General features: G+C 38.9%; 1 protein-coding gene across 1 annotated transcript; it reads right to left on the bottom strand.

Moving 5' to 3' along the window:
• Positions 1-2735: 2735 nt before the first annotated feature.
• On the bottom strand, positions 2736-4136 carry CHRM2 (cholinergic receptor muscarinic 2). The gene has a single exon (XM_047097461.1). It carries the CDS (start codon positions 4134-4136, stop codon positions 2736-2738), a length of 1401 nt encoding a protein of 466 aa, XP_046953417.1.
• Positions 4137-14390: the final 10254 nt, after the last annotated feature.

Raw genomic sequence — 14390 nt, 5'->3', positions numbered from 1 at the left:
CACAATGTGAAATGTCCCCCGGGGAGCAAAACTGTTCCTGTGTGAGAGCCACTGAAATAGACAAATCCAGCCATAGCTAATGCAAACCTTTGAATACAATCTCCGTATCTTTCTAATCATCTACCATTTTCAGTATTCTTCCCGTGTCTCTGATTCCAGCTGACAAAGCTTTCACGATGTGTCGGTCTACAGTCACTTCCTCTCTGTAATGCGCGATGGTTTCTCTTTCAACAAGGTTGTGGTGGCTATGGCGAAGATCAAGAATAGAAGGAAGAAAGGGAGGGTGTGATGGCAATGAAGAGTAAGAGGCAGTTTGATTCATGGTGAGTTGAATTGTTAGAGCAGACCAAAAAGACCCAAATCCAGAATCATGAATCCTTGCATCCAAAGAGTTCATCCCAACTAAAGCTGAATCTACATCATAACAGTACAAGTTAATAAGTATTCAGCCAGCCATCGTTTTGTTTACAGCCAACCAAACAGCCCATTGGCTTGATGTCCCTTCCATTCAATTGATTCACTAATTTGAAGAAATAAAATAAAAATACATACGGATTTAACACTTACATTGAAGTAACTGTGGAGTAAAGGAATCTGCATGAACTGATGTCATAGGTTTACACGCAGAAGGTTTATGGGCGGGAGTGACTGAAGTTATTCAAACAAGAAGTTATTTTTATAAAGGGTAAGTTACATCCAACTACTGTGGGCAGTTTGCCTCTTACTGACTGTCCTTTCTTTATTGTTTACCTTGTGCTTTTTTTTAATTCTCAAAGTTGTTGAGATGCCATCAGTGAGGCAAGTCACACGCGCGCGCACACACACACACACACACACACCAACTCTAAAGTGCTAAGGTTTAATACTGACAAATTAAACATGCTACTCACATTGATGTTACTGGTCAAGACAGCATAAGGCCCATACATTTGAAATGCAAAATATGAAATCTGAAGTGGGTTTTATAAACTTGACTTCTATTGATTGGGCCGTCTTCAGAAAATCTGATTTTAAGACTATAGCAAATACAGTAAGAAAGAAAGTTGAGGGATAAACACAGCTAAATGTGGATCAATACCATCATATGTTTATGAGGGGTACGAAATGAAAAGTCTCTACACGGACGAGATTCTACAACAAGCTACCGTTTGGCTAATAACAGTTCCTGATAGGACTTTTTATGGTCTAGAATTAAAGAAACAATGAGAAAGGACACAGGCACAGCTACCTGCATTCTTCCTCACAGTTTGCTGATCTCACTTGGCCTCTGTTAGTTATCCACTACGTTCTTGCCACAAAGATTACCTCTATGGACAGACTTTTGAAGTTAAAAAATTTTAGAGAGAATTGACAATTTGAGGAACATGGAACATGTGGTTCCAGGAAATGTTTTTTTAACTATTTTTTTCCTCCTCCAGTGGGATATAGGATGGTTATAAAAAAACCTCACTGGACTATAAATTGAATATAATTTGTTAGCAGGCATTGAAGAGAACGTCTTATTCTCCTGGGAGTGACCCAGAAGTCATTGGTGCCACCAGAGTATGCTAATCCTACTTACGATTCCAAATGAATAAAGCAGCTTCTTCCCGCTGACAAAGGCCAGAAGTTCATGGTTTACAAGTTAGCATCTCATAGATGGGTCAGGCAGATTCAGGTTGAAAACAGAATGCCCTCTCAGTCTTCTATTTTCTTATTTCAAAATTCATCTGGCCTCAGTAAACTCTCTCCAACTAAAGACGACCACTATTTAATTTGACAAAACCTGACTTTAAAAAATGACTTTGGTTCTCAAGCGTGTTTATGTATTAGGTAGGCTAGCCCAATAACTTAAGACACTAGTTTAGGAGAAAACCAGATTGGTGAAAACATTTCACCTACAGGATCATAAGCAAACTAACACTTTATAGGCTTTTATATCCCCACAGAATGCAAAGGACACAGTGGGCAGGGGTGAAATGCCCATGTTCATGGCTGTTTCTGGTTGTATTTAGCAAAAGTCTTGCAGATTTTGTCCTTACACAATGTAGAATGGGGATGTACAAAAACCAGTGCCATAATAAGAAAAATAATGTTATGGTCTAGTTGGGGTTTTTGTGTGTTTGCTTTCCTTTGATGGTGGGAAGAGGGAAAGGTAAAAAAAAAAAAAAAGAAAAGAAAATCCAAAGCATTGATTACATCGCAATTCTCCAAATAAAACTGTAACAAAAGAATAATATATGCTTAGCACTTAACACTATGGAGACCATTTCTATATATATATTTTTTTGATCCTCTTCCTTCACTTGTCCATTGTGTGACGTCTATTTTTTTATGTTTAAGTCTCCATGTTAGCTGTGGCATTTCATCCTCATATGGACACACGGGAACAAAAAAAAATGGGAATAAAAAGGAGCGAGGTTATTATTCTTCTTGTGCAGAGATAAAACCGTAGATTCAGAAGCCCTTCTTCAAGAGAGTACGAGAACATGTGGATTGTTCCTTAAATCCATTAATTCCAAAATGTCTCTTTCATGGTCTCATCGCTCCGAAACTGACAGGGCTGATAAGGTGTGGGTTTCTCAAACTGGAGCATAGGCACGATAAAAGTGTCACTGTCGGGCTCCTTAATTGCACATTCCATAATAAGACTATAAAGTGCAATGGCAGAGATTTTTAAAACTGGGAGGTTTTTTTTTTATCCCTTTTCTTTTTCCCAAGCTCCCCCGACCACCTTCCTTCTCTACAAAGGTGTTTTACCTCGTAGCGCCGATGTTCTTATAGTGACACATGAGAAGATGTTTAAAGGTCTTCTTGAAGGTGGCATTACAAAGTGCATAGCAGGCGGGGTTGATAGTGCTGTTGATGTAACAGAGCCAATAACCAATTGTCCACACTGTGTTGGGGATGCAGGGTGCACAGAAGGTGTTGATGAGCACCATGACGTTGTATGGGGCCCAAGTGATGATGAAAGCCAACAGGATAGCCAAGATCGTCCTGGTCACTTTCTTTTCCCGAGAAGGAGGAGGCTTCTTTTTGGCAGGCTGCTTCGTCATCTTCACAATCTTACGAGCGACGATGTTCTGTTTTTCGTCTCCGTTCTGACCTGCAGAACCAACTAGCTCCACAGTGGTATTAGCTGGGGTACATGAGTCACCTTTTGGGGTCTTGGTGACAATTTTGATGCACGTCTGCTTCGAGTTCTCGTCTTTGGAGTGGCCCAGGGAAGTGGAGACTGTGTTCTCATCCTGGGTTATTTCATCATCTCTCATATTAGAGGCTACCGCACTGACTGAGGTGGAATCATTGGAGCTCTCCTTCTCCTCTCCCTGGACACAGTTTTCAGTCACAGCATCTCTGGGGGCTTTGCCATTCTGGATTTTGTTGTGCTCCAGGCTACCGTCACTGCCAGGTGTGGTGTTGTTGTTTGGCCTCACTATCCTTCCTTGTACCAGACTTGGAGAAACTGGCTCTTGGTTGGCCACAGGCTCCTTCTTGTCCTTCTTTATCCTGCTCTTGCTGGCTCGGGATATGTGCCAGTATAGCACAGTCATGATGATCACAGGCAAATAGAAGGCTGCAATGGCGGTACCAAAGGTGACAGCGGCGTTGGAGAAAAACTGAATGTAGCATTCCCCATCCTCTACAGTCCTCACCCCTACGATGAACTGCCAGAAGAGAATGGCCGGGGCCCACAGGATAAAGGAGAGGACCCAGGCAGCTGCAATCATCATACCTGCCATTTTCGTGGTCCGCTTGACTGGGTAGGTGAGCGGTTTGGTGACACAGAAGTACCTGTCAAAGCTGATAATGAGCAGATTCATCACCGAGGCGTTGCTGACCACGTAGTCCAGGGCTAGCCAAAGGTCACATACCACAGGTCCCAAAGGCCAGTAGCCAATCACGGTGTAGAGGGTGTACAAGTTCATGGAGAAAACACCAATGATGAGGTCAGCACAGGCCAAGCTGAACAAAAAGTAATTGTTGACGGTCTGGAGGTGGCGGTTGACTTTAATGGAGACCATGACCAGAATATTCCCAATGATAGTCACCAAACTGAGGGATCCAGCCACAAGGACAATGAACACCACTTCAAATGTCTTATAAGGACTGGTCAGAGCCAGGCCATTGTTAGAGGAGTTTGTTGAGTTATTCATTTTGTGTTCTCTCAATCAGAAGCCAAGTAGCCAAACACGCATTGAAACCTGCAGGGACATAGAAAAGAATGAACAGATATGACATAAACATTGCTTTAAAATATATCAGATTTCTTCCTTTTGAACCACGACTTTTTCTCCAAAAATCCTCATTCTTCCCCTCCATGTTTATTGTACCTATCTGCCCCGATTCCCCACCTAAAAAGCAAAGACATTAAATGGAGGATGCGAAAGATCCTTTCAGACTGGCAATGTATTTGAAGTCTGAAAACACTTTGAAAGCATCCATACCTAGATGTGGTATCTGTCTGTCCGTCTGTCATCAATCAATTTAGCTGAGTATACTACTGATGGATTAAACTAAATAAACTAGGATTATACATAAGACCTTCCAAAGCATCAAGAGGTTTCTGGTATAGACATAAAAATTAATAAACCAATGCGAGGAAGAAAGCATAAAACTTACAGTGTGGAGTGGGCGACTTTTATAGTCTATAGCATCTTTCCATCTGGTAGCTTTAAGTAAGCCTTTTTCATAATAATACTGATACTGATTGTAACCAAAATAAGATAATAATAATAACGAATTAGCCAGTACACTTCCACTAATGAGAATTCTTCTTCTCTGATCTCCATTTTGCCCTTGTAGTATCACATAGCTAACACTTCCAATGTTCTATATCCTGCAAAATAAGTCATTTATTAACTGTGTATTGATAACCACATGAATTTTCTGAATGTTTTATCTTTCAAGTCACCACAAAATTTATTGTTCTACTGTTCTTCCTGCAGTAGAAGGTACAGTCAGGCTAGGATTTATATTTGTTTGTCAGAAGAGAGAACTGCAGTCCAGAAAGAGTCATTTATATAAGGTCACATATCGAGTCAATCAGAAAAATGAGCCTAGGAACAAACCTGTTTAAGAATTTACTCATTCACTTTGTCCTCACATCCCTATCGAGCAACTTCTCTGGATTAGGCATTTGATGTATGCGGGATATTCGGTGACGATTAAGACAAGGTCCCTGCCTCTGAGAGGCATATGCTCTGGGGGTAGGGATGGCTGCTAAAGAAGCAATTATTAAAATTGAGTATACTTTCTGTTGCCAAACCCTTCAGTGTTTAAATAAACACATAATTATCATTTTTCAGATAATATCACCAAAGTCTGGTGCCAGCCTCACACATAGGAAGTTACATTTCAGCTATAGTTACAAAGATACGCAAAAAGGTCTACTCAAGGATGCTCATTCAGAAATGCTACAGTAGAAAACCCCCCCTAGAAATATTAAAAACAACTCACTGACAAAGGATTGGTTAAATATATGAGGGAATACCCTTACAATGGAATAGTACGCAGCTGTTAAAGCAGAGGTAGATATGTGTTCTGGCCTTGTTGTGGAAAGTTATACGGTTAGAAGTTGATATGATCAGAGCAAGACTCAGAATGTTATAGAATGTAGTTCTAATTAAGCAGAAAGGCGATTACATACATGAAATGAATTTGTAGGTCTTGAGGAAACATTGAAGAGTTTAATCAAGGTAATGATGTTAATGAAATGCCACTTACCATTTTGCCTTCCGAAATTATACACGAGGTGGCAGTTACTGCTCCAAAGAAAAGGCACTTACAAAGCATCATTTACTTTTGATATCATACGCTTCAGAATACTGTTCAATGCTTCCATTATGAATATATCTGGTTATAATTACACAAAATGCAGATGTTCAGGCTGACTCCAGACCTCCCGATTCAGAATTACAAGGCATGTTAGGAAACACTTTTGAAGCCACCCCTGTGTTACCTGTTTTAAAATCTGGCCCACTATGTATCATCCCACCATTGGATACCACAACTTTTTCTGTTGGCTTGGTCCTCATCCATCACATAAACATTCCCAGTGTAAGTCTTGCGTGTTACGCTTTGGAGGAAATGCTTTCTTCAATATTTTATTCCTCACTGGGTATTACGGAGAGTTTGGTTTTGTTAAAGCATAACACAATAGACATCTACTGGGGGGTCTTGAAATGTATCCCCCAATAAATAAGGGGGGAATATTGCAGTTAGTAGCCCTCAGGTTTCCACCTTTGTAGATCCCCTGTTCATGGCTTTGACCTAGGACACCGATCGATACACCCCATCTATGATTTTCCTCCTTCACTAGAAAAGCAGTGAATGTTAGCTTCTTAGTCTTTTTAGCTGTACCATCCAGCTCACTGCCTCAAATGTAGCTGGTGCTCAAAAATGTTTATTGAATCAAAACAGGATTAACAATTAATATTATTAATTCAGCCTCTATTTACTTACCCAGTGGAATTGGCTCAATAGAATTTCTCTGTAACAGCACCCCCCCTTTTTTTTTTGGTCATGATTCATACAACTGTTTATTCATGAAATTTATTTGAACAAAGTAATTTCACTAATCCAATCATAATTCCAATGATTCTTTATTAGCTAAGGTAACTGTAAGACAGAATCCTGACTTGCTTATAAGCTCGCTTTTGTCTGTTCATTAAATTCACTGACATATTTTGAATTGAGTTATATTTACCTGTTCACAAATCGCTCATTTTAATAAATTTTGATTGAAAAATGCCAAAGATTTACCTTCTGAACGTCCTATTTGATACTTTATTCTTCACATTCATTTTAATAAAACATAGGACTATATTTATTTTAGTTTTAGAAAGCTTTTTGGTGACTTCCTCTCAAAAATAATGTAGAAATATAACATTTATGTTCAAAAATAAACTAGTTTGATCTTTTATTTTATGGATTAAGAAAGCATAAAAGTAATTTATCCATAGTCACATGGCTCTTGCCATCATTTATGCTAATAATAATACGTGTTACTAGTCTAAAATATCACAGTAACATAAAGCTGTATGATTCTATTTATTTATTTGTTAATTTTCCTCCTTTCTCCTCTTTCCCTCTTCTTGTTTACAGTGAGCATGCATTACATTTCAACTAAAAAACAAGGGGTGCCTGGGTGGCTCAGTCAGTTAAGCATTGGACTCTTGATTTCAGCTCAGGTCATGATCTCGTGGCTCGTAAGTTCGAGTCCCACATCGGGCTTTGTGCTGACAGCATGGAGCCTGCTTGGGACTCTCTGTCTCTGTCTCTGTCTCTCAAAAATAAATAAACTTTAAAAACAACAACAACAAAAACCCCCCAAATCAAAGAATCCAAAAAACTAAAAAACCAAAAAAACAACAGTCTTAGGACTCTCAAACATATGTTATCTCACCTTCTATTAACAGCTCTATAAAATATATAAACACATCCAATCACCCCCTTGATCTGAAGACAGAAGCTGAGTCCACAGTAGGGGTTTAAGTGATCACTCTCAGTTTCAAGGTTAGTGAGCAAAAACTCTGCCACTAAAACTATCATCCTTACCTCTGAGTTAGATACTCTTTCTCAGTGTCCCTTCTGGGTAACCTCTCAGTTACCCTATGGGTAAAGAGTTACACTTTACCCAGAGGTTGCTGGCTGAGCCAGGTTCTGTCTGGGGGGCTTGGAATTGTTACCCAGGTAGACATAGCAAATCTATATAATGGTAACATACTATATAATGATAACCATATCCCCTAAATTCTCAGAGTTCTAATATTTGCTTGTTCATAGTAATGCCATATATAAAAATAGAAAGCATTTCACTTAGAAGCAAGCACAAATGTCTGAGGGATGGCATTCTTTTCTCCCCTCATGATGCACGAGCTGCGGGGGGTGGGGGGGGGGTTGTTCCTCTCCTGTTAAAGAAAATACTTCTTTTTGTCAACCCTTTGCCTCCTCTGCTGTTTACATCTCTGTAAAAGTTTTTACTTCTGGTGTAGCATCATAGGGTTTTATTAAAGCAAAGATTGTTACATCATGGATGAAATGCCGTAATCGCAACAGACTAAACAATGCAGATGACCCTCAGGATTCAACATCTTAAAACGGCAAGTGCACAGTAATCTACTTGGTATTTACCATGTTAGTTTATGACCAAGTTTTGAAAGCATTCTGGAAATTTACAAGAAAACAATTTTCTGGCCTTAGTTTCTTTACTACTTGAGTCTCTGTATGTAGCAGGGAGAAATGTATCACGGTTTCATATTAACCTTGCAAAGTTTGAGTGCTAATCTCTGCTCTGAATTATTAGCTGTGAGAGTCTGATCATGTCACTAAACACTTCCATGAAGCTTTCTTTTCTTTTTTTTTTCAAACAGGAATATTAATAACCCTATTTTTCTTCTAGAGTTGTGGGAAACATCAAAGTGAAATCATGTCTTTGAACCATGATCTATAAATGTTAACGCAAATGCCGTTAATATTTACATTTGGTAAATGGGTATAAATTAGTCATTTTTCTTATTAGTTAACAGAAAATCGGGCGTGTGTAGACGAAATAGGGTAGGAGTGAGAATGTGTAGGATATAGTGGTAGGGGTGATACAAATGATCATTATCAAGAATACCGTTATCAAGAACATGAAATCATTAATGATAATATTGATAATAGTTCACAGGTACTGAGCCTGATTCCTCTCCACAACAACTCCTGAGGTGACTATGACTGTGATATGCTTTTTCATACATGTTGAACTAAAGATCAAAGAATTAAGTTATTTGAGGTTCAAACCCCTGAGTTCCTGACTCCAGAGTCTGCTACAAGTATTTATTGTTTGCCTGAGGAACAATCTTACTCGGCAGCCAATATGTACCCCAAGTATTTATTACTCTAACCTGCCATGACTAAGTCTTTTTCCCCAAATTCAAGCTGGGTCCTTGGTTTACACAACAGAGGATCATCTTGTCCAGGCTAAAATTGTGACTTTGGACAGGACGTGTTCACAATAAGATACAGAATACTAAGTAAGATTCCTGATTATGTAAATACATGACATTTAAGATTTAAAACATTTTCCTAAAAGCAATCATCACAAAAAACACGTCACCATGTGAATTAATATAGAACCTCTCACAGAAGTATTCATATCAGTTACACAGAAGTTCTAAACATTTACAATAATATTTTTCTGAAGTTAGAGGGAATGCTAACTAAAATGACTAAAAAAATAAATTCTGATGTGTATTTAGACACACAATGGAAATTATTATTAAAAAATGGGATTTTCTCCATACTCTGCCCAAGCCAGGCAGCATGCCAGATATAAAATGGTCTCTTCATAAGTGCGGCCACGTGTAATAAGCTAATCATAAATTAGTCAATACGTGAGGAACCTAAGTGTTAGAATTTTTTGCGTGTTATTTTATTTAATTATCACAATAACCCTTAAAAGAATTATCATCTTTTTCAGTTGTACAGATGACAACTGATGAGACAGCCAGCAAGTACTGAGGTCATGGATGGAATTTAGGCACCTGGCTCATAGGGCCATATTCTTCCCACTGTGTTACACCGTGACACCAAACTTGATTGAATAAAAAAAAGAAAGTTTTCTAGAATGAGAAAAGTCAGCAAAAAAAAAAAAAAAAAAAAGGAGCGGGGGTAGTCCACGATTGATAACTGGAATCCAGAGAGAAGATATGTAATTATACAGCAAAATTTGAGAACAAGAAATCAAGAGGAATTCACATGAAGTTGACTTTATAATTGTTTATATTTATTTAACTTGTGTTTTTAAAACGTAATCTCGGTGTATGTTACTTTTTATAGATTTCTAATTTCTGCTGCCATTTGAACACATTACCAAAAATGGCAGGGTGTTCTGAGGGCTCTTTGTCCGTGTCTTTCGCACTGAGCTCTGAGGCACAGCCTCGCTGTTGAGCAACCACGAGGGATGAAATCATCAATCCTCACCGGGGGTGCCTGAAAGTCCTTCAACTGCTACAGCAGTTCAGGCCCCTGGCACCGTTTTAACTTGGACATGTCAGGGCTAAACACGCAATCGGTCTTGAGATAATTAAAAGTTTACTTCAACAATATGATGCCTAGATATCTAGCTTTCAGTAAAAAATATTGCTATTAGAAAAAACTTGAAAAACATAAGGATGATACCATCTAGTATCGTGGTGAAACACGAGACCCTCATTGGGAGCAAGACTGCCTAATGAGCAGAGATTTTCCCTTCATCTCCTCTCTGCCTTAAGAGTGAGACGTGGTAATCTGACGCTGTGTTATCATCAGTTAGAAAGCAAATGGAGCTCCTTTATTTTCAATTTATATATTTAAAAACACATATAACCTATTATATAATAATCTGGTGAATGAGATTCTAACTATAAAATTTCCCTGACATTGGAGACGTGACCATTGGGGCATAAAGTCTATATTCTGTTTTAGATCTTCTAAACATTCAGTGCATGCCGTTGGTTTATAAGTGGCATCGGTAGAGGTATTTAATAGGCTTTGAGATTGTTCCTACATCAGTGACCAATCACTCCTGCCATGAACGATGGAGGGAAAAAGAAGGAAAGGCAAGAGAAATGGGGAGAGATTTTAAGAGATTCTGAGGAACAAAGTCCCCTTTCTTTAAAGACAGTCTCAGTTTTGATACTGATGCAGTAGATGATAAAACACAGTTTGCTCATATTGTGATGACCCCCACAAATCTTGAATGTCTCTCCATTTTACTTATGAGCAAGGAGAGTTCTAGCCTGGGGCTCAGGGGATAGGGTAGCTCTGACAGCTGAATACTGACATTCCACATTCTAGCATTTTGACAACATCAGGCAGAAATGGAGTAAATTTCCACTCTTCCCCCCCCCCCCCAATTTTTATAAGGCTTCCCTTTAGCCAAGGGACACATTAGGAGTGAGTATACAGATCAAGAGATTTTTCATGAGCTCCTGAATTTTACTATGTGAGCTGCTGTGGTGGGTTGGGGGCCACAGGAGCAACAGGGGCCCTGCTCGGACACCAGGGCTATCTCTGTTTGTTTTTAAAAATTTATTTTAAAGCACCTTATTGAATTTCTGTCCTGAACAGACCTGCAGATGCCTTGAAGGGCTTTGGAAGGTGGAAGTGAAGGAGGAGAGCATGACCAAACACAATCGAATACATTCTTGTCCACAAGGAGCTTATAACTTTAGGGAGACATACATTGCTGATGGGATTTCCAGCTACCTAAAAAAACTCTGGGCCAATATACTGACAAGTGTCAAGATTCAGAATCCATGGAGGAAGGCTGGGCAGATGGGGTGAAACAATACATAAAGCTTCCTGGATGCCTTTCCTAGCAGATCTATTTTCTCTGTCTCTCTCTTTTTCTCCTTCCTCTCACCATTTGTTTATGTGGGACATTTACATATTTTAAATATATATATATATATATATATACACACACACCATATAGGTATATATGTGTATATATTATATTATATATGTGTATATATAATATAGGTATATGTATATATTATATATAGGTATATGTATATATAGAATAAATATAATATAGGTATATATGTGCGTGTGTGTGTATATATATATATGTATATATATTTACTGTGTTCTCAAGATTCTGCATTCTATTGCATTTCTCAGAAAAGTGCAATATACTCATGGTGGGTGTTCACTCCAGTGACTGAGCCTGACAACCTGTAGGTTCCAAAACATAGAATGCAACTTAGCCATCAAGTCACCTGCGCTGGGTTTTTAAGTCTATCTCAGAGGATATGTCACAAGCATTTTGGAAGCAACATGTAGAGTTTAGAAAACTTCAGCACAGAACTACAGACTTTACCAGATATGCATCATGTAAAATATCTGAAAAAAGAAAACCACACTTAAATTGCATTTATCAAGCTGCACCCTTAAGGTTTGTGCATTTTACTGTATGCAGGTTGTACTTTTTAAATTTAATTTTATTTTTTTAAATGTTTATTTTTGAGACAGAGACAGACAGAGCATGAACGGGGGAGGGGCAGAGAGAGAGGGAGACACAGAATCCGAAGCAGGCTCCAGGCTCTGAGCTGTCAGCACAGAGCCCCATGCGGGGCTTGAACTCATGAACCGTGAGATCATGACCTGAGCCGAAGTTGGTCGCTCACCCCACTGAGCCACCCAGGCGCCCCATGCAGGTTGTACTTTTGTAAAAAGGTAAAAAATGTAACAGCAAATGGTAGAAAAAGAGTGAAAGTGGCAGAAACAGCAATCTGATCCCCACACCAGTATAAATACAAGAGAATTCACGATTTTTTCCAATGTAAAACCTTACGGAACCTCCCATCCCTTATTGCAATGTACACATTTTGCAGTTTTGGCTAACTGTCAAATGTACTATTCTTAGTGACGCTGGACAGACGTGCACTCCGTGTTCGCCAAACTATCCTTTTCCTTTCTTCAGAACACATCCTAAACAACGCTTACTCTAGAAAAATGTCCCAAGAGGCAAAGAGACCTTAACGTGACTTAACCAGTATCTAGTCCTTGCCGTTGGGTCCATGGTACATTTTAGCGATTTTTTCCACACACTGACATCCTCCTGCCGAGGAGGAAAAGAGGTCTGGACAATTATAAACAAAACGCGCTATGGGATAAACCATTCTTTTGACTTTTCGAAGTGAAGTTCCATCTAAGTAAGCACTGGGGCCCCCTCCCTCTTCTGTCCTAGGAATCTGACAGAACTCAGTATTGAGGATGACCATAATCTCATAAATGGTGCTGACTAAACACAGTGCTCTAGAGCAAACAGGAGCAATGCTAGAGAAAGCCCTCTGTCTAAAGGTTATTATGCGCTGACAAGGAAGAGTGAAAGGAAAATGGAAGCAATCCTCAGAGAGCTACTGGAAGTTGTATATGATTAGGCAGCTGTATTTGAGTCGATGTCTGTGTCTTTCTTATCTTCAGAAGTTGGAAATTTGTATAGTCGGCTTTTTTTCATTTTGTTCTGTTTTTTTTTCCCCCTAAAGTCGGCAGGCTGCTGGTTTAATAACTCTAAATTAGTTAATTCATTGCTTTGAATTAAACATGTGAATCAAATTTGCAGAGGATTTGAGGCTTGTTATGACTCTGATAGAAAATTCTAGAATGAAAGCCCTTGTTCTAGAGAAGCTGAGCAATTCCAAACAATGCATCCCTTTAGGGATCCTTTTCAATGGTGCACGTGCCTTCCACTGGAAGCTGAGACAGGAACATAAGGCAACACGGAGCTTTGGATAGTAAGTAGGTCAAGGACAGGTTTGAAAAGAGAAGTAAAAAATCAGTTTAGGGTCAGGGAGAAGCTAAGAGAGTTGTAGGTTAATATTTTTCCTTTGAAGGGTAGACTCGAATAGTTAAGAATTAATGGGACCAGAAATTGTGAAAAGATTAAAGGGCACACATAGAAGTGAACTGCCTTCTTCTGAATTTCCATCTCATAACAGGTAAGTAGAGAAAAGGACACTTAGTTGTACTTAGGAATCTATATTTATTGTAAGCACATCTCTAACATTACATTGCTCAAGGACAAAAGGCAAAAGGAAAAAAAAATATTGTTGATCTCTTCATGAAAATATACGCATGAAAAGTAAAGTTTATGTTTAGGTATAATTTTCCTCTTCAAATAAATAAATGCACCCATAAATGTAAGTTTAACAGACAGAATCATTCTTCTGGTAACAACACCTAGAATTTAAGTAGAATCCCAAGTAATGAATTCACCTCCATAAAGGGTAAATCTGTGTCCTTCAACTTTTCAATGACAGAAATGACACAGGCCTCATACACTTATGATTCATATCAGATTCAATGAAGCTATAAAAATAAAATAGTAATGAGGTATACAGAGCAATGGGCAGCAACTATTTTTATTGTTTCCAATCGAAAGACAACATGATTGTGTCCTTAGAGTCTGATTGCAGCCTATTTCTAGAACTGAGCAAAATGACCACCGTGTTATCCCACTCAAATGTGAGAAATGAGAGCACGGAGAAGATTAAAGTCTTTACTAAATGATCTAATGGCAATTGAGATGGGGACACATAAAAAGCTGCATCAACTCAGCAAAGATTTTTGTATCTAAAGCACTAATTTGGAGTTTCAAGCAAGTTGGTTGGAGAGAATCAAGGATTTTATGTGCTAAATCAGGACAGTCAACCCTTCTACCTTACCGCAACAAACCCACTTTCCTGGTGATAACCACGGGGACCACACCATATTGAATGCCTGTCGTGTACATCATCACTGCTACCTCATCGTCCCTTCCTCTACCCTCCCCTCTTCAGACACCATTAGCTCAAGCCTATTTCCATATTTAAGGAGCTAATTCTCCCGCCCTTCAGACTCTAAACACTTAGGAAAATCCGATCTCTCGCTCTGAGTGT

The sequence above is a fragment of the Lynx rufus genome, unplaced genomic scaffold, assembly GCF_022079265.1.
Source record: "Lynx rufus isolate CCGP_SWC_20201006 ecotype Redwood Valley unplaced genomic scaffold, mLynRuf1.p SCAF_4, whole genome shotgun sequence".
Taxonomy (NCBI): domain Eukaryota; kingdom Metazoa; phylum Chordata; class Mammalia; order Carnivora; family Felidae; genus Lynx; species Lynx rufus.
Note: the sequence above shows the minus strand (reverse complement) of the source record. Positions and strands in the feature narration are given on the sequence as shown.